At 46.9% G+C, this 26835-nt stretch overlaps 1 protein-coding gene across 4 annotated transcripts in view; it reads left to right on the top strand.

The window, feature by feature from the left end:
- Positions 1–25350, top strand: part of WDR11 (WD repeat domain 11) — a 54560-nt gene extending 29210 nt beyond the window's left edge. For 2 of the 4 annotated variants that reach the window (XM_071221142.1, XM_053922534.1), the window contains exons 14-29: positions 1484–1592; positions 3499–3623; positions 4541–4688; positions 8597–8703; positions 9045–9159; positions 9498–9669; positions 16098–16206; positions 17107–17169; positions 18329–18394; positions 19048–19225; positions 20432–20527; positions 21102–21267; positions 21751–21848; positions 22295–22440; positions 23152–23232; positions 24419–25350. In XM_071221142.1, coding sequence (XP_071077243.1) covers positions 1484–1592; positions 3499–3623; positions 4541–4688; positions 8597–8703; positions 9045–9159; positions 9498–9669; positions 16098–16206; positions 17107–17169; positions 18329–18394; positions 19048–19225; positions 20432–20527; positions 21102–21267; positions 21751–21848; positions 22295–22440; positions 23152–23232; positions 24419–24575 — 1936 coding nt within the window. In that variant the 3' untranslated portion in view covers positions 24576–25350. The remainder of the gene's footprint in view (positions 1–1483; positions 1593–3498; positions 3624–4540; positions 4689–8596; positions 8704–9044; positions 9160–9497; positions 9670–16097; positions 16207–17106; positions 17170–18328; positions 18395–19047; positions 19226–20431; positions 20528–21101; positions 21268–21750; positions 21849–22294; positions 22441–23151; positions 23233–24418) is intronic. The other 2 variants (XM_053922532.2, XM_053922535.1) reach the window with 2 other exon arrangements.
- The last annotated feature ends 1485 nt before the right edge of the window (positions 25351–26835 follow it).

Below are 26835 nucleotides of genomic sequence, written 5' to 3'. Positions count from 1 at the left end.
TTACATGGTGTATCTTTTCCAGCCCTTTACTTGTAGCTTACCTGCGTGTTTATATTTAAAGTTAATTTCTTGTAGGCAGCATATATTTGGGGCTTATTTTTCTATTTGCTCTGACAATCTCTGTTTCTAATTGCAGTATGTAAATTATTTGTATTAATATAGTTGTCAGCGTGGCTTATGTTTAAACCGACCATCTTGCTAGTTCTTTTTTCATTTTAAATGAAATAATGTAGTTTTCATTTATTAGGCTTAATTTCCAATATGCAAAATATCAATTGTTATAGTCCATATAAACAAAGTTCTTTGCAGGAGGTCCACAATGATTTTTTTAAATGCAAAGGAGCCCCGAGACTTAAAAATTTGAGAATTGCTCAGACTTTTTGGATTCTGGTCTCTTCTATTCCAGGCAGTCTTGCCTGCTGAATTAATAAATCTGAAGCAGCTGATCACATTATCCCCTGCTGTGAAACCTTTGGAGATCCACTGCTCTCTGCAGAATTAATTTCTGCGTACCCTGGCGTGGCATCTTAGGGTGTTCTAGGTGTTTCATGAAGTGATCCAGCATTCTCATTTTAATCTTCATTCTCATGCCGGTTGCTCTCACGCAGCATTTCAGGTGGCGTGTTTCCCCCCTAAACGCCCTGTGTCCTTTCCTGTCTTTTGCCATTTGTCATATTTATAACTCTGCCTAGAATGCCATTTCCCTGTTTTCAAAATAAATCTCCTGTAATGAATCTTTATAGCATGTCCCAGATTCTGTCTTACATTGGTTATTTACACGCAGCCTGTGGCTGCCTTTGTATCAGCTGTAATAAAAATGCAGCATTGCACTGAGTAACCCGTCAGGACTTAGGAAATTCTTTCATGTGTGCTGTCCCTTTATTTTATCCTCATAGTGCCCAGTGCGGTAGGTAAGACAGGCTTTAACACCATTTTAAAGGTAAATAGCACAAAATTCCAAAAGGTCACATGGTTTGTCGGAGGTCACATAATTATCAGGCAGCAGACTTGGTCCTGAGCCCGAGAACCAAGGTCCTTTCATACACTGAGTACCAGGATCTTCCTGGTCTATCACGTGTTCTTATTATCAGCGTGATGGAGACTTTACATAATTTTTCACTTCACTTTTACCCGACCCTGCGTGCAGCCCATAGAGATAGATGGTGGTAATCCTCACGTCCTGGAGGAGAAAACAGCCCCGGGAGGCACTCACTATAATCTGTGGCACCGGGACACAGGCTCACACCTTTTCTGAGTCTTCTGAGCTGGGCTGCTTGCCTGAGTGTGGCTGGCTGGCTCTCGAGGGTCGTCTTAGAGCTTCGCCTTCTGATGGCTGTTGACCGTGAGGGCTACATGATAGTTTAAATTGTCCCTGTTTAGAATGTGTCAGCTGAGGTGTTTGATTTACCGAACTTTTTACTTGTACTACATACGGTGGAAATTTTGCACAAGGGAGCTTACCTGGTAACTTTGTTTATTTTAGGCAGTATTTGGCAGTCGTATTCAAAGATAAACCCCTGGAGTTATGGGATGTCAGGACTTGTACCATTCTTAGAGAAATGTCCAAAAACTTCCCTGCAATAACTGCTTTGGTAAGTTATAATTTAAAAAGTAAACAGTTTAGTTGTATATATATGTGGTGAATATGTTTCTTTACCTTGAGTCGAAATCATTACTGCCGTGTATTTTCTTGTTAAAAATGCATGTTTGGAGAAGATGATCTAAGTAAATGGAGATAACTCTTATTCTTGGATGTGTTAAGCTAATGTTACAGGACTGCAATTCCAGTTCAGATTTTATTTAGATGTTTTGAGGAACGTGATAAACATACTCTAAAATGTTTATTTAAGACTAAAGGTCATAATGGCTAAGTCAGCCTTGAAAAACAGAAGAGTAATGTGGGAGGTGGGGGTTGGGCCCCTTCTGCCTGAGGTCGTACAACTGACAAAACCAGGGAAATACAAGGAATGTCGTATTGGCCCAAGAACAGAAAATGAACCAGTGTCGTAAGAGCTCATTAACTGACCCCTGAATATTTGGGTAGTTAATACACAGTACAGGAGCGCATATGTTTGGGGCCGGGAGGGGTTGGGGGAGGACTTGTGTAAGACAGTATTGGGAAAACTCTTGCCTTATGGAGAAAAATACTGGATCTCTATACGTAATGTATTCAGAGGTGAGCGCCATAGGGTTAAAGACCTAAAATGTAAAAAAGTAAAGTATAAAATTATATAATCAAATGTAGAAGAATATTTGTGTTGTAGGGGCAGGATAGGACATCAGAAAATCAACCCAAAAGGCGAAAGAAAAAAAAAAAGAAAATTAGCGTGCTTAATTAGGTCAAGATTGGTGCTTTCTTTCAACGATGAACACCAGTGTCAAAGTTGCATATGCAAGAGAAGTCGGAGAAGGAAATTTTCCTGTACCTGAGACGGACAGGGGACTGGCATTGTGGGAACCTCTGCGTGTGAACACTGGAAAGGCAGGCACCCAGCGGAAAGGCGGACCATGGATGTGATCAGTTAGTGAATGCCAGAGAAGCCTGACAGGCCAACAAGCAGATGAAGATATGCCCAACTCATCCGACTTCAGAGATGTGCAGTGTGAAATAACCATGCTACATCTCTTAGACTAACGAGCTGGAGGGCCAGGCAGAGAGCTCAGATGTGGGAGCCGCGTGGGCGGTAGGAACCCTCGCGCCCTGCCGGCAGGAGTGTGGGCCAGTGAGGCTGTCCTGACAGCTCCTGCGCCGCAGCCCTTCAGCTCCTGGCCGGGAGGGGAACTTCCGTCGGGGTCCTGGCTGTAGTCTCCTTTGTCGCGAGGGGAGTTGGGAGGTGATCTGGGTGCCCTTTGCTGAGAGGGCAGGCTGGAAATTGGTGGGCGCACAGGTGGAATGTGACACAGCGCGCAGAAACAACAGGGATGGGACTCAGATACACTGTGCTGAGCAGGAAGACTTCAAAACAGATGCAACCGACCACACAGTACTGTTTGTGAAGGCTGCCAGTACGTGTGCAAAATAACTGCACGGTAAGAGTGTGTGCATCTGAGAGGGTATTAGATCAAGTTCGTTAAAGTAGGTGGGCCTATAAAGGAGTCAACAGATAAAATGGGAGGCTTGAGGTGGACCTGTGGGTGGCAGTGGCAGTGATTGCAGAACATGATCACCTCACCCTGGGCCCTGTGGGGGTGGGCGCAAGGGTGGGGGGAGGGAATAGGAGATGCCATCATTGAATGTATTATGTTCATTTTATTAAAAAAATAAAGTACCAGAATGTTAGACTTTTTGGAAATTTGCCATTGAAGTCTCCTATGTTAAGCTCTAACTAAAATGTATTCATTCAGCCTTTCTATAAACAGATAAATTCTAAGAAATGGTAAATTCAGGTGTAATAATAGTAAGAAGCCGAGCAACGGCGAGTATGCCCAGACGTTCTAGAAGGATTCCAGACCGGAGGAGACCGAGCACTTCTAGGTGTGTTTGTCTTTGCTTCACAGGAGTGGTCACCGTCTCACAACCTGAAGAGCCTGCGAAAGAAACAGCTGGCCACCCGCGAGGCCATGGCCCGCCAGACTGTGGTCTCAGACACAGAGCTGAGCATCGCCGAGTCGTCTGTGATCAGGTACGGTGCGCCCTTTCCTGCCACCTCCTTTGCCGTGCCCATGTCGTGGCTGGGGGCTCGGCAGGTGGCATCCAAAGGCATCTCCAGAAGCAGGCTGCACTCTGGTTTTGAACACACTTTGTTTGGTATTTTCGTGCACGCCCAGATTACTGAAGAATTCATTTAACTGTCACATTGCTTAGTGCAGCCAGTAACTCATGCCACGGACCTTCAGCCGGTGGGGCTGCAAGCATCTCTAACACGCGTGACACCTGACTGTGTAGTCAGGGGCACTGACCTGCTTTCCCTTAGACTGTCAGACAAAAAGTGACCGCAGCCAGCACCGCAGTAGCCGCATGGGGTGAATGAATCAACGCTATGCCTATTCCTTTTGACACATGAGCAAAAAATGTGATACATTTTTTGATGTGCTACAGAATTTTAGTAATTAGTTTCTGTGTGCCATGAGGTGAAAAAGGTTGAAAACCACTGACCTATACAGTAGTAACAGCCATTAGTGAAATGATTGCTCTGTTCCATAGACTTGAGCTTCTGCAATTCAAAGAGACGGGACATTGAATGTACAGAGAGAGCATATTGCCACTTATGTACACCAAAGAAAATATAGAGAGAATTCTAAATTTATGTGTTGTTCCCACCCCCACCAATTTTACAAATAAAAGCCGCCCGAGAGAATGACGGGTGCAGGCCGGGCCTCCCTTCTGCCGTGCGGAGTCTGGGGCACCACCTTCCTCTGCGCGGGGCAGGTGTGCTCTCCTGGCGCGGGTTTGGGAGTGACCGGTGTTTTCCTCGTACTCGCTTCAGCCTTTTTTTTTATGGTTTCGGACCTCTTGTTAATGCGTCTGTATTTTGGGTAACTTAATTATGGGTGTCATTCTGAGGACATGAAATATTTTTATCTTATTTCTGTCCCAAAGCTTGTTGCAGGAAGCGGAAAGTAAGTCGGAACTCAGTCAGAACATCTCTGCGCGAGAGCACTTCGTGTTCACCGACGCGGACGGCCAGGTTTACCACTTCACGGTGGAGGGGAACTCGGTGAAGGACAGTGCTCGGATCCCACCCGACGTGAGTGCAGCCCAGGGTTCAATCTCCACCACGAGTTCTCATCACAGGTTTTCTTGGTTCCACTTCCAGTGAAGCCATGCCGAAGTTGGAAGGCTGTTTCAGAAAAATCTAATGTAAACAAACTTCAGTATTGGACGAGATGCTACCGTTGATTAAACTTGTTCCATACTGCCACAGGCAGCATTATAACTACTTTGATTAAATACTGCCATGTGCTACTCATTTTTACCCCCATAATAATCCATGAGGAATTTTTTGCATTTTTTTCTGTGGGGAAACTGAGGCCCCTAGCTCAGTGACATGGCAGTTTTAAACTCGGATGCTGGTGTGACTCCAGATCTCTCCTCTCCATTTCAGGCATTGCCCTGAAGGGTTTGATTTACAGTCTAGAATCATTTATGGATGATAATCAGGTTGTAGGTATAAGAGTACCATTAACATTTACTAATTTACGTTCGCCCTTATGGGCTTGTGGAACGCTCTGCCTGAGGTTTGGTAGTGAGTGATTTGTGTCAGCATGGCCCTCACAGGTTGTTTTTAACGGAGAGGTCAAGAAGATGTTTTTGTTAACTGATGTCATAATGGTTAAGTGGAGGCATGAGATGATTTCTTAAAAAACACGTATATATTGTAAATTGCCGTCAAAAATGGCATGTTTCAGTCACGTGCCGGCCCCCATGTTTTACAGGTGGCCGGGGGTCCCGTGAGGTTGAGTCAGGATGATGGCTGGGCCGGGAGGGTCCATGGCCAGTGCACTTTAACAGTGGCCTCGGTCCCACCTCCTGCAGACCTCTCCACAGGACTGTCCCAGTGTCCTCACAACCTGGCAGCTGGCTTCACCCAGGGTGCATGGGCCAAGACAGAGAGCAGAGCAAGCTGCGCTGTCTTTTAGGACCTAGTTTTAGAAGTCACACTCCGCCATTTCCACAGTGTGCTGCTGGTTCGCAGGTCGCCTGTTCGCTGTGGGTGGTGACTACCAAGGGACACGTTAAGGGCAGCGTCATGGGGGCCTCTCAGAGGCTGGCTTCCACACGTTCCTTATTAACAGGTGTAGGAGAATGGAAGGCATGCACACAGCCTTCACTCCTAAAAACAGAAACTAGCCCGAAAAAGTGCTCCGCAAACTGCAGTTTCGTTTATACTGCTGTATAGAACAAGTCCTACCTGAGACATAGTCTGTTTTGAGCCATCTCTAGTGTTGCAAAATTTTCACTGGTTTGGAAGGTTGAAAATGAATAATGCAAGTGTGAAAGATTGATACTAGTTATGATCATTAATCTTGGAAAAGGAACCCGACTTGTAAGCGCGTGGAGAGGAACACTGCAGTTGGAGACTGTGGGCAGGGTGGCAGTTTGGTGGAGCTGCCCTTTGCAGAGCTGGTTGCCTTTCTCGCGCTCCCTTGGAACCCAGCAGGCCCCTCCAGGCTCCGCCAGCGCCACTCGAAACAGCTCAGTCCCTTTTCTCGTCACTTGACACTGGAGATTGGAGTGGAGGCACAATCCAGTGACTTGTGAGGTGCCAGTTCCCCACCCTCACCTCCCAAAAAGTTTAACATTTTTGGACATTGACACGAGTTTTCCTTTTTATGAGGGGGTCTTGCAGGATGATAATTGTGCCATGGAGCTTTTAAATTTCTCTCCTTTGTGGAGATCTGAAGTCAGGGTCGGCGGGCCTCTGTTCTCCCTGCCCGTCCCTTTTATTCCGCAGCTGATACCACTTCCACAGAGAGTGACCGACCTAATGAGGAGTACGGGTGTAGCCTCCAGTGAAATTAGTGCGTATTTTAGAGTAGGTTATTTTTAGAGAAAAAGGGACTTGAGCATCTACTGTATAATGTAATGGACATTAGTTTTGGATTGTTATTTTTATTTTGTTATTGAAATATTTTCTGGGAATTATAGTGTAGAGTTTAGGCAGCGGTTTTGTTTGCCTATTTTAATTCATTATTTATGTTACCCTCCTCTCAAATGTAAAGTGTTGAAAATTTGTTTGGAGTCGACACTTTCCCTCTGGATTCTGGCCTCATAACTGTACGGTTAGTTATACTATAGTTACACAGTATATAAAACCGGTAGAAAGAAGGGGAAGGCTTGGTGTGTTTTACATTATGTTCGCGTGGAGAGTCTCTAGTTGACAGCCTTTATTCAGAAAACTGGAACAGTGGGCAAGCATGACCGTCTCTGCTCTGCTGCCAGTCTTAGTTCTGATATTTCGAACACCCTGTTTTCCACGTAAGCAATGTATCCATGTCAGCTAATAACGTTCTGTTGACTTTTAATCTCACATTGACTGTGGTTCCTTGGAGCCACAAAGCATTTGTCATTCTAAGCCGATAGCACTGACTTCTAGGTAAATTTAAACTTTAATATTTTGATTTTTTTAGAAATTTGAGAGTAAGATTATAAAATGTGGCCCTGCCTAGTGTGGCTCAGTAGATTGAGTGCCAGCCGGACAACCAGTCCCTGGTTTGATTTTCAGTCAGGGCCACATACCTGGGTTGCAGGCCAGGTCCCCAGTAGGGGGCGCATGAGAGGCAACCACACATTGATGTTTCTCTCCCTCTCTTTCTCCCTCCCTTCCCCCTGTCTAAAATAAAATAAATAAAAATCTTAAAAAAAAATGTGGAAGTTTGCAAGACTAATATATTTAAAGCCAAATTTTTCATTAAACATGTTAATGTGGTCAGGAGAACAGAAATAAGATCTTGGAGTGTTGCTTCATAGTATACAGAATTCTGTTTATTCAACATTGTTTTTATTACTGAATCTGTTAAAATACCCAGTTTTGGTCTGGTTCTCCTTCTGCCCTGTGACTGCTGTTACGGTTTACGTGGTATTCGGTTGTGCCAGTGTGTTAATAGTCTACCTGGCAACCCCTGGAGCTTGCCGCCTCCTTCCTGTGGCTGCCATGAGAACGAAATATGGGGTTTTGTATCATTCTGGAAATGCAAAAATAAGATTTTTTAATAAGTAGAGAAGTAATTGAGCAATAATACTATTAATAGCTAGTGTGTATTGACTCTTTACTGTGTAATAGGCATTGTTTTAAAGCCTTTACCTGTATAATTTTATTATTGCTAATGGGAACCCCTCAAGCTTCATGAGCTTATTACCCTGTTTTATTGATGATAAAATCCAAGACACAGAAAGATTAAGTAAATGTGCCCCAAATCACACAACAAATTAAGTGATAAAGTTCGGACTCAAACCCAGGCGGCTGACCCCACAGCCCAGGCTCCTCAGCTCCTGTCACGCAGCCTCCACGTGTCCGTTCCAGCTGCAGGCCCCTCTCCGCCCACCCTGGAGGTCAGACCACAGTGTTGCAGCCTTACCTTTGTGTTTCCGTACGGAACTTCTTTGCAGAGCTTTCTGTTCATTCAAATTGTGCAGAGGTACAGTATCTCTTCACCTTCGTTATTCCAGAAGGTATCGCTGAAGCTCTGGATCCTCAATTTCAGTAGAAAGTGCTGCACCATTGTTACGAAACAGCTTTGACTTTCCCCTGGAATAGATTTATTCATCCTTTTGCAGTGAGAGATAAGTTGGAGACAGGAGTTCTCTGGTAAGGGTTTTCTTTCCTTCTCTCTCTCTCTTTATATATAGCTTACTTTTCTTTAAGGCATTTCTTTCTGAAAAGACATCCATTCTCTATAAATCTAGTTCAGAGAACTTAACGTAAATCGAGTTGAAATCTCCTGTCTCTTCATAGTTGAAACTAATATGCTAGGTAGCTGTTTTAGTGTCCAAAGTCTGTTAGTGCTTGATTGCATTCATAATAAGGCAAAACCATTTATAGTTAAGTTTTATTAAAATATCTATTATTTTATCACAGTTATTAAGTGAAAATATTGCTCTATTATGATAGGTTGTAAGTGAAATTTATGTGTATTCATTGCTGTTCTTTTCCAGGGAAGTATGGGTAGTATTACCTGCATCGCTTGGAAAGGTGATATGTTAGTTCTTGGAGACATAGATGGAAACCTAAATTTTTGGGATTTGAAAGGCAGAGTATCCAGGTATGAGTTAAGAAAGCAGTCTTGTCATTTGGTTTTTAAAAAAGTAACCTCCTAATATGGGTCTCTTATCACTGAACTTGGGAGGAAGGGCCCGGGCCTCCATCCGAGCTCTGGGTCACTCATATCTGCAGGTGCCCCATACAGAAGCACTGGGACGTGATCCCAGCTGCTGTTAAAGGGCAGACCCTGTGTCAGATGTGCCCCCAGTCCCAGAGGGTGAAGCGGTTCCCCCTTCACCAGAGCTTGTCAAAAATGGAAATAGAGACATGGGACGTAGTTTCTGGTGATGAGAGCTTACCCTTCTTCATGCTGGTGTCCCGGTTTTGTTTGCTTGTCCTCAGAGGGATACCTACACACCGCAGCTGGGTGAGGAAGATTCGTTTCGCTCCCGGTAAAGGAAACCAAAAATTAATAGCAATGTACAATGATGGAGCTGAAGTGTGGGACACGAAGGAGGTAGGCCCAGCTCCCCATGTGTTCGCTGTAAGGGGGGCTGCTCCCTTCCACTTTACACGGGAAAACTGCGTGATGGGTCCGTCAGACTTAGAGTGACTTTGTCCTTCTGAAAAGTTTTTTATAGTATTTCTGTTCCAAGGGTGACAGCTCAACACATTTTTTACAATGTTACTACTATCTTTTACGTGCACACTGCATTTAAAGGCCCCAAAGATAGACTCCAGTTTTGAACTTGCCTTAGGCCTTTGCCACAGGCAACGTCCCTCTTTGACTGTAACCCAGAAGGATGCACATCTTCCTTTTCTTTCTGAAAGTGACCACCATGTTCGCTCTTGAAGGTGCAGATGGTGAGCAGTGTAAGAAGCGGGAGAAACGTGACCTTTCGGATATTGGACGTGGACTGGTGCACGTCAGATAAAGTGATCCTGGCCTCAGACGATGGGTGTATCCGAGTCCTCGAGATGTCTATGAAGCCCACGTGTTTTAGAATGGACGACCAGGAGTTGACCGGTATGGGAATCTAATGACCGGCGCTTTGAAGTCTCTGTCTTGTACAAGGTGCTCTCTTCTTCTGTTCCTCCAGTCCTTGCTTTCTAAGACCCGAATTTAAGAAATTAAGCCTGGGTGTCTTTACTGCTGAGATGCCGAGCCCTTGAAATTGCAGATGTCAGCCAGGCCCAACTCCGTTTTGGCAAGTGCCCTTTCTCTGACCCTTTTCTGAGTGCTTTTTCAAAAGATCAAAGAAGTTTACATTCATAAAGATGGCTTACTCGGAATTTAGAACTCATCAGGGGACACGAATCTGGGGACAGGGTGCCTGCCGCTGGCTTTTCAGTAATGAGCCTCACATGTTTGCAACCGTCTGTCACTGAAGAGTCGCTTCAGAAAGTGGTCTGGGCCTTGTGAGTTTTGATGCCTGTCTCATGCGTTGTTAGGTGGCCAATCAGAACAAAGTTTGGTGATCGTTCTGTCTTAGCCTTTATTGTGTGGTAGTTTTTTACAAGAATGTAAAATGTTTTAGTGAAAATAATCTCGTATGTGACTTTAAGAAAAGAACGAGAAGATTGAATGTAGCCATCGCTCGGTTGAAAGGCAGCTCTTTTCTGATGGAATTCAGTGGCTGTCCTTGCAGGATACTTCTGGATAGAGGCACATCCCTGACGCGGATCTCGGCCCGCAAGATCTGCTGTTGAGGTTTCAGTATTCTAATACACATACACACGGACTACAGACGTCCTGTGGGGGAAAAGGGACGGCGCGGCCACTCTCTCAAGAGGAGAGCACCTCTCAGCGCCTCGGCCACTCCCTCAAGGGGGGAGCGCCAAGAGCCTTGGGGTGACCAGCCTTTATAGGTTTTTGAGGCCCTTAACATCAAAGGTCTTCTTTACTATACAAAGGTTTGTTTTGGGTGGTTATCTTTGCAGACACAGGAGAGGAAGTCACTGAATACATCAAAGGAGTACATTTGCAATGTAAATGGTTGAAAGGGCTGTGTCCCATACCTGGAGGGTCTAGCCCAGATTCTGGGAAGATAAAGATACTCAGTAAACATTTGCTTCCTCAATTCAGGGTGAGGGAGTTTTTTAGCAAGAGCAAGTCTCATAGCAGTCTGGGTACAGTGCAGGCCTGATTTCCCACTGGAGAACTTATCTATGGACGTGGGTCCTGCCCGCCAACCTCGCTCCCCACTGTGGGGGCTGAGCCACATTTCCCACGCTTGGAACGGTTCCCCACACATCCCTGTCCTCATTGGAGGGAAGCCAGAGACGTCCCACACCACGTATTCTCTGAGCGTGCCTTTGGTGTATGCTCCAGGCTGTCCGATCTGTGAAAAATCCGTCAGAGACTTGTTTAGTCATGGACTGACTTTCAGCCTGGAAGTTCAGCTCTGGGAGTTGTCTGCACCTTTGTAGAGTCGCTCTTTGCACACTCAGAGACAGTAACGGTTTGAAAACCTGCTCCTTAGTGTTGTGTTCCTGCCTGAGGCACTTCCAGGTTGCTGCTTCATGTTGGCCGGGCTCCCTTATATCAGGTGTGCTTCTGTTTCTGTCACCGCGCACCACTGTCCCTGTATCTGGGCACCAGCACTTCCTACTGTGTGGCCATGATGCTGCCTGGTGAAGCCGGAAGTTGAGCATTGCGTTCCCCGTGTGTCCGTAAGACACTTGCCAGCTCCGCAGAGACCCCAGGGTGTCCCCCCAGGGAAGGGGGAGCCCTGCCATTAATTTTCAACCTAACGTTATCAGGAAATCGAGGTAACTTCCAGGATGATTTGTCTGTTAACTTAGTTACTAGTTCTAGGTAAAGAAGTGCGAGAATATAATCTTTGACCTTTACTTTAACATTTGATTCCAAAAATCTCCAAAGCCAAGGTAGCTCATACTAAATTAACTAACTACAAAATTAGAGCCCATCAGTAACCCCTTTAAACTGTTTAACACCACACTGGGACATCTAGCCTGCAGCCAGATTTTAGATTGCATTTTTCTTTTAAAGTTGGGCAAATATTAAAATAATAATTTTTAATTAACCGCTATTGGGACAGCCTTAGCCAGAAAGAGGGAAAAAAATTTAAGTAGTAATGGGGAAAGGTCAGTAAAGTCGTGCGTACAATATACAAACTGAACTTAAAACTCAGAACAACACTCGATAAATGGTAGAGAATAAAAACTGGTGATGGTGTAAACATGCAGTTAGGAAAAAGATGGCTGTGTATTTACCTCTAGGTGTGTGCTTATTTTGTCTTGGAAAAACATGTTTGACATAATATATTTCCATTGAGGGGAATTAGAAATATAATTTGGACTTACTGGTGTCAGGGATAAAAATAAAATCACTCTAGGTCAGAGGCATTGATAGATCATATTTAATATATTTCTTCAGTTCTCATTAATAACAAGTAGAGAATATCATAAATGATTGGTGATTCAAATCCGTTTTGTTTTTTTAGAACAGCTTAGGTAGTCCTGTTCCTCTGCCCCCTCTTCATTTACGTTTGTCTGACGCCCCTCACCCCAAGTCAAGGGAGAGGTCACACAGGTAGAAGATTGGAATCCGGTTTGTGAGTTGGAGAATCCTTCCTGCTGCCTTATTATCAGGAGCATAAAATAGCATAAAACTTCTCAATATTTTTAGCAGCATCTGAAAGGAATCCAAGAGTATGAGACTTCTTTAGTAACATTCCAGTTTGATGACTTTCCACTCCCATAATGTTGACATGGTGTCAGCGACTTCAGTCCAACTTCCTCCCCAGCTTGTGGGCCGCCGCCCAGCACATTGTTCCCATGTGAGCACATGCAGAAAGAAGCCTTCTAGAACCAGGTTTCGGCCCAAACCTTTCCTCCTCACCTGCCTCAGCGTTCCAGGTCCTCTCTAGCAGTTCTCACTTGGGGCATTTGGAAAGTCGCGTTGGGGAGTGTGAGGAGGTCTGGGGGTGCTCTGGGGCTTGCGGAGTGTGGAACGATCTGGGTGGTGAGCAGTTGTCCTGCCCAGAGTGTCAGTGATGTCGCCTGTCTCCCTTCTTCCCCCTGGATGAGTCCCAGTGAACAGAATCACCAAAGCAGGGTCCTGTCACTCCTGGACTGCCTGCTCACCTGGACATTTGCTGCCCCCAAGTGGTGGAGTAGTTTTTCCGCTGCTTTCTTCTCGGCTCTTTAGCTCTTGGTTTCCTGCGTTGCTGTCCGACAGGCAGCTAACGGCCTGTGTGGGTGTCTGATCGGCCTGTCTGATAGCTGCGGCGCAGACCAGGCACACTGCGTCTACGAGAAGGAGAAAGATGCGCACTGCCTTTTCATTCTCATGGGTCGTTTCCAGAAGGGAGCGAGCTCTTGCAGGGGAGTTCCTCCAGCTGTGAGGCGGTCGCAGGTGTTTCCTGGCTGATCTCTACCCTTGAGGAGACGGGGTTAATTCGTTTGAATGTGGGAGGTGATCGAGTTTACTTTCAATTTGTTCATGCTCATGGGCTGCTGTCAACTCTGTTTTGCTTTGGAGAATCGCACATTTGTTTTTAAAAATAGGACGTTTCCTTCCGCTCACTCAGACTTCCTAAATGTTGTCTTGCTCACCTTATGTAAACGCTCCGCAGCGCTGCTTTCTAAGAAGATCCCCGTGTCTTTTCATTTGCCCATAGAGTGAGAAACTTCCACGTAGCTTCCACGTAGGGATGGAGACAGTCCTTGAACTATTCCCTGTTTAATTTGTGTTGTTAATTTTTTGTTCCCTGATGTTTCCTGTTTCCAAACATTTTGTGACTTGAAGGCAGCAGCTACTACTGTTTGAAAGCCAAAGGGGCTGACTCGAAAATTTGAGAATGACAAGATTGCCATCCTTTAGGGATGGATAGGAAGAGCATTAGGTGAACTAACCCCCCATGCCTTCCAGTGCGGGTTCTAACGGTTCAGTAGACAGGTGAGTCTCATTCTTACTGGTATGTTCCTTCCCTTATAACTAGGTATAAAAGAAATGATAAATTTGAGTAAGTGGAAAAAATTTTTTAAACTTCCATAGCCAAAGAAGCTATAAGCAAAGCAAAATACTGATGATAACCTGGTGAAAGTATGTGCAGGTCATTAACAGGTTGTCCACAGAGGGGAATAAAAGATATGCAAATAGCCCCTAACCATATGAAATGATGCTCGACTTTATTCATAAGAAAAATATAAATTAAAACTGCACTAAGAAATCTTCTTTCACCTATCAGATTACCAAAGACTCAGCAGTTTAGAAACATCATCTGTGAGGAGGGCAGCACTGCCCGGCGCTGCCCGCAGGGGGAGGCGCTGCCGCTGGCATAGCACAGTGGTGGCGTTGGCGTTGGTGTTGAGTGAAGTCACCACTTCATGGTGCTGTTCATCAACAAATGGGAAGTGGGCGAGAAGGGAAAGCTCATGCTTACAGAGGAATGCCAGGTGATAGATGTAGACAGAATGATAGAATTAGAGAATCACCAGTTTGCAACTCTTATTACAATAATTGATTCGAGTAAGGACCATTAGTGGATGTCCAGTCACTGGGTGGAAAGATTTTTGGAATAGGAAATTCACTCTCAGCATCTCCCCGTCATCTTACTAATTTTGAAGAGAAAAAGTAGCGGGACTAGAGAGAGCTCTGGTGAATTCCCCTTAACTAGGTAGATGATTAGATTTAGTGTTACCGGAAGGGGACCAACTAACACGCTCCTTCTGATGGGGTGCAGTGGGAGGCACCCACCGTCCCCTGCATGGTGTTCCTGCCCAAGATGTTGAACTTGAGTCTGATGCTCAACATACACAAATTGGAACATAGGCCATGTCCTAAGACAGCTGGCTCTTAGAAAATGAAAACGTCATTTAAGGTCAGAAGCAAAGCAGGAGGCCTGTCCTAGAGCAGCGGAGACTAGAGAGAGAGGACACGCCAGTGCGGGCTGGAGCCTGGCCTGGACCTCAGCTTTTTGGAAAGAGTGCAGCTACCAGGATACTAGCAGGTGACAGGGGACTTTTGAATATGGACTGCACTTTAGGTGATTTTATTGAATCAATATTAAAACTCTGGGTTGTGAAAAAAGTAATATTAGAAATGTTCTTGACCACTTTCCAACTTTGAAATTGAAAAGTCCACATAAAATACTTCATCTGTGACTTGATTTATACTTAGCTGTATAGAATGAACAGTTCTAAAGCAGGTCTGTCCAATGGAAATACAACGTGAGCCACGAAGGTAAGCTTACATTTTCTAGTACCACATTAAAAAGGTAAAAAGAAACAGATGAAATTGATTTTAATAAAAATTTTATTTAAGCCAGTATATTCAAAATTGTACCATTTTAATATAAAATCATTATTAAAAATTACTAAGGCGATATTTTACATTTTTTAGTCTTCAAAATCCACCATGCATTTTCGTTTAGAGGATATCTCAATTCGGAGGATAAATTTTCAGCAGAAATACTGGAGTTGTATCTAGATTTTATAAAATTTATAACTTGGAAAGTAGTCACATATCAGGTTCTCCCAAATATTCTTAAATGTCATCCAAGTATTAGTTTTTAATTAAAATTAAGTAAGATAAGAATTAATTGTCTTTGTTGTACTAGCCATATCTCCTGGGCCCAGTAGCCACGCAGGACTAGAGGGCCTCGTGTTGGGCAGCCCAGCGTCACTTCTGTGTGGTCACTTACCTGCAACAGCACTGTGGATTTGTGTAATTTCGTGTAAATTACACATCCAAGGGGTCCCTGGGAAGAAGCTACTGCGGGATGCGGGAGTGGCATTGAGGTTGAGTCCGTGGAAGCCAGGAGAGCCCAGAGAACTGTGTCTGAGACCCTGAGTCTGGTGGAGTGTGGTCGTGGGGAGTCAGCTGGTGGTCTGGTGTTGGAGCCTTTGGTCTTCTGCTGCTTTGCCCTGGAATGTCTTGGGAAGCAGTCAAATCCTGTGTGTTGTGTCCTCAGCGAGCCAACTGCTGTGTGGTGGGTTCTAGGAAGATAGCGCTTTTGTTCAAGGGTGGCCCTTCTAAGTGAGACCTGAGACTACACTCGATCGGAGTCAGCCTGATCCCTTTCGAGAAGCTCAGGGCTGATGAGCCGTGTTAGTTTAATAGTCTCAGAAAAGCAAAGATGTCGAATGGTATAAGATGGTACTGGTAAGTACGATTGTCGTTCCACGGTATTTTAAATGGTCAGCTACACTGATGCCTGTTGAATTGTTGCATTGAATCTTTACTCAAGCAGGATTGTTGTTATTGTTACTTACCATACAGGACACCTAGATCTTTAAAAGGGGGAGAACAATATATTAGTCCGTTTGAACGAAGAGAATCTCACCCCTCCTCAGTGTCTTAGTAGTGATTATATTGGCCATACGCTCTCACTTACCACCAGATCTCTTCTTAGCTCTTTGCTGACTTGTCTGGAAACTGTCTGTAAAGGAAGCTTCAGAGCAGATAAAAATTTCACTTTCATCTAGAGCCGGTGTGGTGCCCGTATCTCCTCATTCCAAGGGCCTCCCTCGCCTTGAAAGCGTTCTTGCTACACCAGCCGTGGAACGGGCAGTATTCTTTGGATGTTTCTCATGTGTAAGTTTTTCCATTTCTGTTTTCCTTTTTTAATTTTCTTGGGGGTGAAGGACACCCATGAAAATCAGCAGGGGCCTGCACTGCAGGACTTAAAAGGATTAGAACCTTAAAACCAAGCTGAGGCAGAGACTGCAGACACACTGAGAGAAGGGCCAGTCTGCCTCCGTTCCCAGCCCTCTGGGGCCCTCGTGGAGGTGTGAGCCGGGCACCTGGGGGCACACGCGCTGCTCTCGGCCGGCCGCAAGTCGTCCTGCAGCCTGAGCGTGGTGTGATGATGATGAGTGTGCAGACAGCCAGCGGAGGCCGAGAGGAATTTGGGGCCAGGCTTAAATCTTTTTAAAAGCCCCAAGAATGGGCCTGCTTCAGAGGTATTTTATGTTTCATAAACCTCAGAGCCTGCCTCACTGCAAAAATAAATTCACAGAAACTGTCACTAGCAGTTACTAAGTAACCCACAAGTGGTTGTGAACCTGTGCCACGTGGAGTGCACAGGTAGGCATGAGGCGGGAGGGTAAAAGATAACGCAGGCCGTGTCTGTGCCCCAAGGAGCGCCTCCGCCGGGAGCGCAGGTGCATGTGGCGGAGCAGGAGGGGCAGATCCCTTCAGTCTTCGCTGAATTCCTCAGTAACGTGACTCTGAACCTGACAGCTTTGGGAGCCCGCTGGTAAATTTCCTGCTTTCCTGAAAGTCATAGACTTTCTTTACTCACTGCCTGCTATGACCAGTTAAGAAAGAAGCAGGTGTTAGAGATGGTTGGTGGGCTCCCGAGTACACTGTACAACCAGGTTTCCAACCAAGGACGACAAAGAGGTGACAATTAACGTACCTTTTTTTCTGCTGAAAAAATAAGTGGTTATAAATGAAGAGATAATGAACTCATGCAAAATCTTTCCTGTACAGTGATTATCCAGAAAATGAAGAAATTAAGAATCTCCTGCAAGAGCAGTTGAATTCGTTGTCTAAGTAAGCACTCCAATTATGTTTTATTAGAAGATAATATGAGAGAGGAAAATACAATAATTCAGGCTATTTAAGATGAAAATAAGTTGTGTTTTAGAAAACATCTGTGACCCAAGGAGAGACCATTGTCAATCGCAGAGGCTTGTGTCCCTGGAGAATCTGTGTGTGGGAGAAGCAGTTACTTCATAGTTCCACTGACAGAGCCCCTGTCTCAGCAAGTCCCCGAGTGTCCGATTGCTCTGGCCTCCTGTCAGGGCAGGAGTAGCTCTGGAGGGTGAGCATCCCCCCAGCCCAGCCTGCCTCTGCCACAAATTCCCTGCGGGCCTGCTCGAGGGGACACCCAGGCGATTCCCGTGTGCCGGCCTCCGGTGTCCCAAGTGGGCGCTCTGGACAGGGCTGCTCATGGTTCCGGTGACGAAATCACTGTGCCCCCGAGCCAGGAGCATTTAGTGTGTGTTAGGAAAGGTATTGCAAAGGAGTTCTGAGTAAAACATAACACAGTTTTGTTCTACATGTGATCTATTGCATGTGATTATAATATTTCATAAGTTGTCCATAATAGAATGCTTTGTTGATGTCAGATTCAAAATAATTACATGATTGTTTTCTCCATACAAAGGTTAACATTTATATTTAAGTGAAAAAGAATAGATTTAAAGAATATCTCTCCTTCCCCCCACCCCAAATTATAAATATTCTCTATCTGGCTATTTTAGAAATATCAGTTTATAAGAATACTAGCCTTTCTTCCTTAGACATTTTATTTCAGGGGTAACTTCAAGAGTAAGTGCAGCTTCTTTCAGGTGTATTCTGTTCCAGATGATCAGCGAAGTCGCTTTATCAGCAGTGACATTCTCTTCCCTGTGGTTAGGCAGCTGTTTGTGTTTTCAAAACCCTGAGTTGGAGTGTGGCGAGGACGTCGGCCACAGCTGGGGCCTCACAGCCCTGGGGTAGCCGACAGGCACCACTTCTCCAGCCCCCACCTAGCACACACGCTCTAGAAGCTTCTGCAGTGTTGGGGCATGGCAAAGAACTTCTTCTGTAAGCTCTAAACACACCCTTTGAGCGGAATTCTCCATGTCTAGAGCATATCGATTTATTTCCCTGCATTATTGTTTAATTGAAAGTGCCTTTCTTGCCTTGTCTGGGTTCCTGTCTGCAGTGACATAAAGAGCCTCTTGCTGGATCCAGAATTCACTCTCCTGCAAAGATGCCTGCTTGTTTCCAGGTAACACTTTTTGAAGCATTCTGTGTAAGAGTCAAAGAATTGCAGGTTAACTCATTTCTCTTGTTACAGATTGTTAGTTAAGATCAGACTCTTTCAGATTTTAGAAAAATATTCTAGTTCATCCTTCAATGTGACAATTTTGAAAGTAATAACAAATAGAAAAAATTATAATTAATATGAGACCTAAGCCTTCTCGATTGAAAAGATTTCCTCTTACAGACAGCTGTTTAAAATGTGTGTTTCAAAATATCAGCTATAAAGGGCATGTCCTTAAATATACCAATGTTATATTTAGAATCAATAACCTATACTTTCACAGCACAGTACAGCTGTCACTCCTAAGACACGTTTCCTTCCACTCCCCAGAGAATAAATCGTGAGTTGTCCCTCCAGTAGCCGGTTACCCAGAACTTCTCCCATAATGTGGGCGGTGGTTCAGAGTGGAGGTGCGCTGACGGCCGGCGGCAGCGCTAGCGGCCCAGGCTGCCTGCGCATTGCCCGCACCACGGAACAGAGGGGGTCCGGGCTGCCGGGGTCTGGGCTGCTGGGGCCCTGCAGCCAGGCCCTTGTGCTGTCGGAGCCCCAGTAGCAGGGCTGTGTGAGCCAGCGCAGTGGCAGCCAGTGCAGTTGCAGCCTCGGTCTCCCCTCCCCAGGCTGTACGGCGACGAGTCGGAGCTGCACTTCTGGACCGTCGCTGCGCACTACCTGCACAGCTTGTCCCCCGCGCGGGCCGCCAGCGCGCCGGCTGCGAAGGAAGCTGCCCTGCAGGACAGCCTGAGCGACCCGCTAGACACATGCTACGACATACTCTGTGAGAATGCCTATTTTCAGGTATTGTACATCACAAAGGAAAACCGTGGAGCTATCATCTGATACTTTCGTGTTTGTAAGTGTATTCAACTTGGGGAGCTTTGGAACTAAGTTAAGGCCCACACAACGGAAATGAGTCCCTTCGCACATTTGCATAAAAAAAGACCCGATCCAGGACTTGAAAAGTTTATAAACGTTTACTGAGTTTTTTGATGCACATTGAAATTTTATGATTAACAGTCTGTGTTTTCTTCTTTACCTAAAAATTTTTAACTTAGAAGGTTTAATTCTTTCATTGTTTTCTACAAATAACAAATATTTCTTTCACTTGGTTTGAATTTGCTATTTCTTATATAAAGAGGTAGCTTCAAAACTTTTTAATCTGTAGTATGAGGGGGGACCCCCCCAAAACCGGAATTTACTTACAAAAATTGTGTATTTATTTTTATGTGTTTAAACTTCAGTCCCCTTCAGAGTACTCAGCGTCTGATGCAGTGCACCTGTGACGACGTTTTTCCCACTGCTCAGAACTGTTTTTGAACTCATCGACTTTGATACCTTTTAGTGCTTCTGCCGTTTTTTGTTTTACCTCTTCCACGTCAACAAAGTTTTTCCCTTTGAGGACTTTTTTCACCTGGGGAAACAAAAGAAAGCAAAAAAAGTTGCTTGGGGCAAGATCAAGTGAATAGGGAGAGTGGGGCATAGGTCATGCTGTTTCGGTCAAAAACTGCTAAACACTCAGAACAGTGTGGTCAGGTGCACACGTAAATCACCCATCATGAAATGGGCAAATGCATTGAGTCTTCAAAAAAAATGCACTGAAGCCGAACGCAGCCTCTCACAACACCACCAGCTGGTACCCTGATCCAGATGGGTTCCTAGAACACGCACCTATCGGGGAAAGCCTGTACCACAAGGGGCCCGCCCTCTAGAAGATAATTCCACAGTTTTTGGTGGGTGGCCCCCTCATAAATTCAGGATATGTAGGGGTTTTCATCCAGCTCCAGGCAAGTTCCAGCTTCTGTAAGGGGGTAACCTATATCCAAATGATAACTCACGTCAGCCTTTTTTTGTTTCAGATTCTTACTAAACTGTTGGATTACTGTAAAGTTGGTTAATAACCTTGCAAGTCAAAGTAGTGTTTATTAAAATGACATTAAGTATAGTAAAATTTAAGTAATTCAAAAGTCTTTTAACCCAGGCTTAATTTTTTTTTTCCCACTGTAGAAATTTCAGCTTGAAAGGGTTAATCTGCAGGAAGTGAAACGGACAACTTATGATCACACGCGGAAATGTACAGACCAGCTACTTCTCTTGGGTCAAGTATGTCAGTTTTATAATTTACGGAGTTGCTAGTTGAATAGTATTTCAGAGCATCACATCTCTCTCTCTCCCTCTCCCTCTCTCTCTCTCTCTCTCTCTCTCTCTCTCTCTCTCTCACACACACACACACACACACATACACACATACACACAGGCACGCATGCAACATAATGTTTCTCTAAAAGTATAAGTATGAATTTAGGTTTTCTCTCAAAATAAAACCAGCAAATCTTCTAGAAAAGCAAAAATACATGGCATGGTTAACCGTCTTGTAATTCTGGCCTCCGTAAAGCTGAGTGAGGCCCAGTCTGGTTCTGTTCCCGCATCTCTGAACCGGCGGGTGCAGCGCTGGAACGAGCGGTCCCTGGAGCGCCTGCGAGCCCCACTGGGGCTGGCAGTATGTGCCAAGGGCAGCGAAGTCCCTTCCTTCGGTTTCTGTGTGTGTCAGCAGAGCACTCATGAGCGGTTTCTGAAAATGGAAGTCTTCCTTCAGCTCCAACTTCCAGTGCCCCGAATTACGAAGTGAAAAGGTTATGTTGGAGGAAAACAATTAGAAGAACTGTTTCTTTTTCAGACAGACAGAGCTGTGCAGCTGCTGCTGGAGACAAGTGCAGATAACCAGCACTATTATTGTGACTCACTGAAGGCCTGTCTGGTCACCACCGTCACCTCGTCCGGCCCCTCCCAGAGCACCATTAAGCTGGTGGCAACCAACATGATCGCCAACGGCAAGCTGGCAGGTGAGGCTCACTTTGCGGGTGGGTGCCGGCGCTCCGGGAGGCCGGCCGCTCCCAGCAGAGGGTTTGATGGTGGGGGGATTGCTTGCCTTTCTGTGTGTGCTGGAGAGAGCCAGGAAGGTTATCGCCAGCTCTTTAGAAGGTAACTATGTAATTTAATCCTCTAAACCAGAACACTTTTTTAAGAGTGAAAGGGGCACTATTAATTAATAAATGCCAAGAAATAGGCATAAATTGGACAGACCTAGGCAAACTGAAATGATGAAAACCAGGGAGTGAGATATGCTTTACCTGTGTATTTTGGGGACTATATCGTGCTTCCTACTTGGTTCCTTGAGTGGCAACATTGTAGAACTCTATCTTAATGTTTTATTTTAAATGTTTAAGTCAGGAGCGTGTCCAGCAGGTAAAAGCACACGAGTAGCTGGGGTCAGAGGGCGGTTTTGCTGTCTGCAGTGTTTTGGAGGACTGCGTCTTGTCTTCCAGAGGGTGTGCAGCTGCTCTGCCTGATAGACAAAGCTGCGGACGCCTGCCGCTACCTGCAGACGTACGGCGAGTGGAGCCGCGCGGCTTGGCTGGCCAAAGTAGGTGATCCCGGCCGGGGCCCCGAGCATTCGGGGTGGAAGTTTCAATCCTGAACTCTTCACCCCAGAGTTAGCATTTGGGGGCTGCAGAGCCGCTTTGCAAATACTTTCTCCTAACGCTCATCCTCCTGTTCTTTATGCGCGTCAGTGACACTAGCTTCTCTTTGACAGGTGCAATTTACATTGGTAGCGATTAGATTACTGAGAGCTGCTGCCTCCTCTCCCTGCTGGGGTGTGAGCTACAGCCCAGGGGTGCCGCCGGGCCCCCGCATCCCACAGGCCTGGGTCCTTATTGATCCTGGCCACCGTCAGCAGCAGCGTCCAGGCAGCGCGCCTGCAGAGCAAAGCCTGGCGGTTCGCCTCCAAGGAGCAGGTCCCATCTCAATGCATTTTTCACACGTGTACAGTGCAGGTGTCTTCGTTTCTAACACGGGCGTCTTTCTCAGGTCCGCTTGAACCCTGAAGAGTGTGCCGACGTTTTAAAGCGGTGGGTTGACCACCTTTGCTCTCCCCAAGTCAACCAGAAGTCAAAGGCCCTTCTGGTCCTCCTCTCCCTGGGCTGCTTTTCCAGCGTGGCCGAGATGCTTCACAGGTACACGGCTGTGATTGATCACTTCACGCTCGCTCGCGTGGTGCCTGGAGCGAAGGGAGAAGCGTGCGTTCTAGGTTTACAAAAAACTAGCAGGAGGAACAGTCCATGTGTATTTCTTTCTTTGCTCAAGGGGCTGTGAGAGATTCCTGCCTCCGCACGGGTCGGACTGAACAGGTGCCTGTTTAGAAAGAATATGGCGAGAGCCTTCAGAGAAGTGGGGACGGTTCCGCTGAGAGGGCAGCTGTGCTGCAGGCCGGAGAGCAGAGGGAAGGGGGCAGAGTGGGGCACGTGGCAGGGTCTTCCCCGGAAATCTCGAAGAGTGAAGCCCATAACCTGTTATGGGACGTGTGATCTATTTAAAAGTAAGGGAGGTAGACAGATCGGGGTAAATATGGCGAAGATTACTTACTAAATGCGGACACTGGGCACTTGCATGCTTGTCCTGTCTTGGAAGATTTCTGTGTATTTTAGCTGTCCCACATTTTTTAGGTATTAATAAACGAGAGCTTGGGCTTCGGGCCCCGAGTGCGCTCCCCTGCTTCCCTGTGTAGGCCAGGACGCGGAGAGGCGCTGGCCTAACTCACGTGGCACTTGGGTCTCCAGGGAAAACGCGTCTCAGTCTTTACATAGAAATGCGTGCTCGGGCGGTTCTGCCGCCAGACGCCCCACATCACAGTGCGTAACTCTTCTTCTGTTCTGTCTGTGGAGCAGCATGAGATACTTCGATCGAGCTGCCTTATTCATGGAAGCTTGTCTCCAGTACGGTGCAGTTGAAGTCAGCGAGGACACAGATATCCTTTGCCAGGGTGTCATCCCGGGGAAGCAGATGACCGAGTGGGCGTTAGAACCGCTCTTGGCCGTGCTGCTGGGCAGGGGCTGCATGGCAGGGGCCGCAGGGCATGGAGAGAGCCCCCTCCCGGTTCTCTGAAGCCGAGAGAGTCGGGGTGGGGGGGGGGGCTGGGGAGAACAGGCGGCGTCGGCTCCAAGACCGACACAGAAGCAGGAGGGACTGTGAGAGGGACGGATCCCAAACTCGGTAATGTCTTGTTGAAATTTAAAAGCAGGTAAGTCATTTAGGAAAGGTACAGGAGCCTGCTACTTTAACACAGCTCTATTTCAAAACAGTGCACTCCAGGGGGGAAAAATTGACGTTTGTCTGGAAAATATTTACAGGAATAAATAAAGAAGACTCGTCGTTACCTATAGTGACTTGGGACAAGACACAGCACTTCCGAGAGGCGGGTCCTGGAAAGTGTAGGCAAGTCCCCGGGGCCTCTGTGACCAGGACATTTTATCTCTTCTATGTGTCAGCTGAGTCACATGCTTTTCTTTAAAAAGAATGGGCTTGAGAATACAACTTTCCCGTCCTCTCATTTGCAGACCTGCCTGTTCCGCTTGCACTTTTTCTTGACTTATTACATGGTAGTCTCATTTCTGCATGTCAGATACTTGGTTTTCTGTACATTTTTATTACAGAAACTTAAACCGAACTTAAACTTACTCAAGGTCCTGTATCTCAGCACTGGTCAAGCTGGCTGTCGCTCCGAGGAGCCGTTTTGACTATCAGAACAAGGTGGAGCAGGGCTACCTAGAAATCCAGAGCTCAGCTGTCTGGAGCTCCTGCGGGGGTCAGGCTTTATAAGTGGAACCTGTCTCTGAAGCCAGACGTGCCCCCAAGCTGCCAGCCTCTCAGACATGGAGACGGCACCGGGGCGTGCACGTTTCTCGCCTGCCGTCGTTCTTGTTCGCGACTGTGGTCCGTGGAGGTTGTGCGAGAACCAGGGAGGCGTTAGCTGGGTCCTCCAGGAGAAGGGGAGGCTCTGGGCTCAGTGGGTACTTAATACTGTGACACCACAATGTGGGCGTCGCCTCCCCCAAGCCAGGCACAGTCCGCAGTCCCTTCCCTCTCACCTGTGGGAGCCTGTGTGGCATGGAATCAGGCCCTCGCTGCCCTTCTGCTCCTTAACCGTGGTTCACAGAGACTCACCTCTGCCATATATGCAGATTATGCCCGAAGTCTGAAGAACCTCGGTTTTAAGCAGGGAGCGGTTCTTTTTGCTTCAAAGGCTGGAGCAGCTGGCAGAGATTTACTGAGTGAGCTGCAGTCTCCCAAACAGGAACTGGCTGAAGAGTGATGGGTAAATGTGTGCCAGGAAATCTGACCTCCGGCCCGGTGAGGCGGCCGTCCCTCTGCCTGTGGTCACGGTTGCAGTCCAGGCGGATGGGGATGCTGTCCCTTCCCCGGGGCCTTGAGCTGTGTTCCCGCGCTTCGAAGGCTCACTGTGCACGACTGTATGGGACACTTTCACAACCAGGAGCTCGCGCTGTGTCCTGGGTTCATCTCACAGGAAAACGTGAACGCTCCAGATTTTCAAAGTGTAGAACATTTTATACTTTTGGAGAGAGTTTAAAAGTCTTTGAAAATACTTTAATTTTTTTTAAACTTAAAATTCAAGTGACTGAATTGCTTTTCTTACTGATTAAAGGTGTTTGAAAAATCTATGGTAAGAAGGTTCATGAGACCTGTTCTCTAGTATGTGCTGTGCCTGTGTTTATTTACAGTCATTTCAGATGGGATCAGTGACGGGGACGGACCAAAGCACCCTTGTTTCCTGGCCTGGGAGACACACAGCTGTTCACCCCGAGTCCGAGCACTGGCTGCGTTTTGTAATTTCGGGCGCACGGGGAAATGTTAAGCTTTATGTTTTGTTCTGGTATGTGGGGTCTTTGATCTTTTGAATTTTAATTCCTTCTGTGATGTATTACACTAACCTCCTTTTTGAAATCTTTGTGCTTTAATTTTCTGTCTTTGTGTTCTTAATATGAGATGTGACTGTTATAAATTATTGCTGAGAATTTACAGGTCTATAACTTACAGAAATGATGAATAAAAAGGAAATTCCAGCCAGGCCTCATGTTCTCTGCCTCACTGCACACAGGGCTGGGTGCTGTGCGGGTGGGGGCGGGGGGCCCTCACTGCCGCTGGCAGTCCCCCAAAGGCCAGGCCACTCCCTGAACCCAAGAGACCAGGCCGGGGGAGTATGGAAGGTGTGCACAGGGCAGGACCGGGGCCCCACACCCCGAGCAGGTCCACCTGTGCGTCCCGAGGGCAGGGCTCAGCTGTGGCTCTTACAGGTGAGACAGGAAAGTGTCATTCTGTGTTTCCCCCCCACCCCCCAGGTGCCCGGGGTGACACACACCCTCCTGCCCGGCAGGAGGTGGGGTTTTCACCTCAGACTCATCACTTCTACCTGCCTTCTCGGTGAGTGGCTGAGGTCCAAGGACAGGACGGGCCTGTCCCAGGAGTGCCTGTTCCCAGGCCGGCACCGTGGCTGAGCGACGTCAAAGAAATCCAGGATCCTTTCGTGGGTCCCGTAACTGGCTCGGTTCACTTACCCTTTCTCTGCCTGCACAGGTTACAGCAGAATTTCTCAAGGCCATGGGCAGACATAGCTCTCCTGACGTTACTTATTCAAATGATTGTCCAGATACAGTTCCTTTCTTCAACCACCAACTAGTTAAAGGACACAAGAATGCCAACCTTAGTAAGCAGAGAGGAAAACGAAATTTTAACCCACAGTAGGGTGTTTTAAAACTTAAACATACTTTGGATTGGAGGCCAAGTGATGTAGGTAGCCTTGCATCGGCTGGCTGTGGGAGCAAGGGAGCAGACCGCTGAGCAGAGAGGCGAGAGCTTGGGTTTTTGTCACAGTCCGGCCAGGTCAGAAGGACAGTCATCGCTCCTCCCAACAGGGTGGGGCCCGGGTCTGTGTTGGGTTCGTCTTTCTGTGGCTGGGAAGGTGGCGGCAGGGCATTTGGTTCTTTTACAGTGGGCGTCGGGGTGGCATCCACACCAGCTGCGAGTCTCTCCCGGGGGACCCGGTCAGGAATTCTTGACAGAGCAGAGTCTCACGTGCAAACAGACCCTCTCTCGTGCTTACTGCCTGGACGCCGCGTCCTGCAGGAGGACGGGGCTGCGTTTCAGGGAACCCTGAGCCCGGGGCCACCCATGCATCTCACTCTCAGCTGCAGCGTGCGGTTGAAATAAAGCCGTCGGGGCGCACACTTGTAACAGACCGCAGTCGGAGAACTCAGCAAGGCCGAGACGAGAATGTCCCGTGAGCCAGCAGGGCAGCTGGTCTGGGAGCCTCCTTGCGATTGCTGGGGCTGACTCAAAACGGCACGTGATGAAAGAGCTGCTTCAATTAAAAGGCAAACTCACGTTCAATCGATCACACCTGTGCGGGCTTCTACAAGAAGGAGAGAGGCAGCCGGGCGGGAAGGTGGGGCTCTCCTGGAACTCTGGTCTCTGAGGACGCGGGCCAGCCTGGAGGGACCTCAGGGGAGGTTGTTCCTCTGCCTTGCCTTACAGGTCCCTCCCCTGGGTGCTCGGCC

The sequence above is a fragment of the Desmodus rotundus genome, chromosome 4 (assembly GCF_022682495.2).
Source record: "Desmodus rotundus isolate HL8 chromosome 4, HLdesRot8A.1, whole genome shotgun sequence".
Taxonomy (NCBI): Eukaryota; Metazoa; Chordata; class Mammalia; order Chiroptera; family Phyllostomidae; genus Desmodus; species Desmodus rotundus.
Note: the sequence above shows the minus strand (reverse complement) of the source record. Positions and strands in the feature narration are given on the sequence as shown.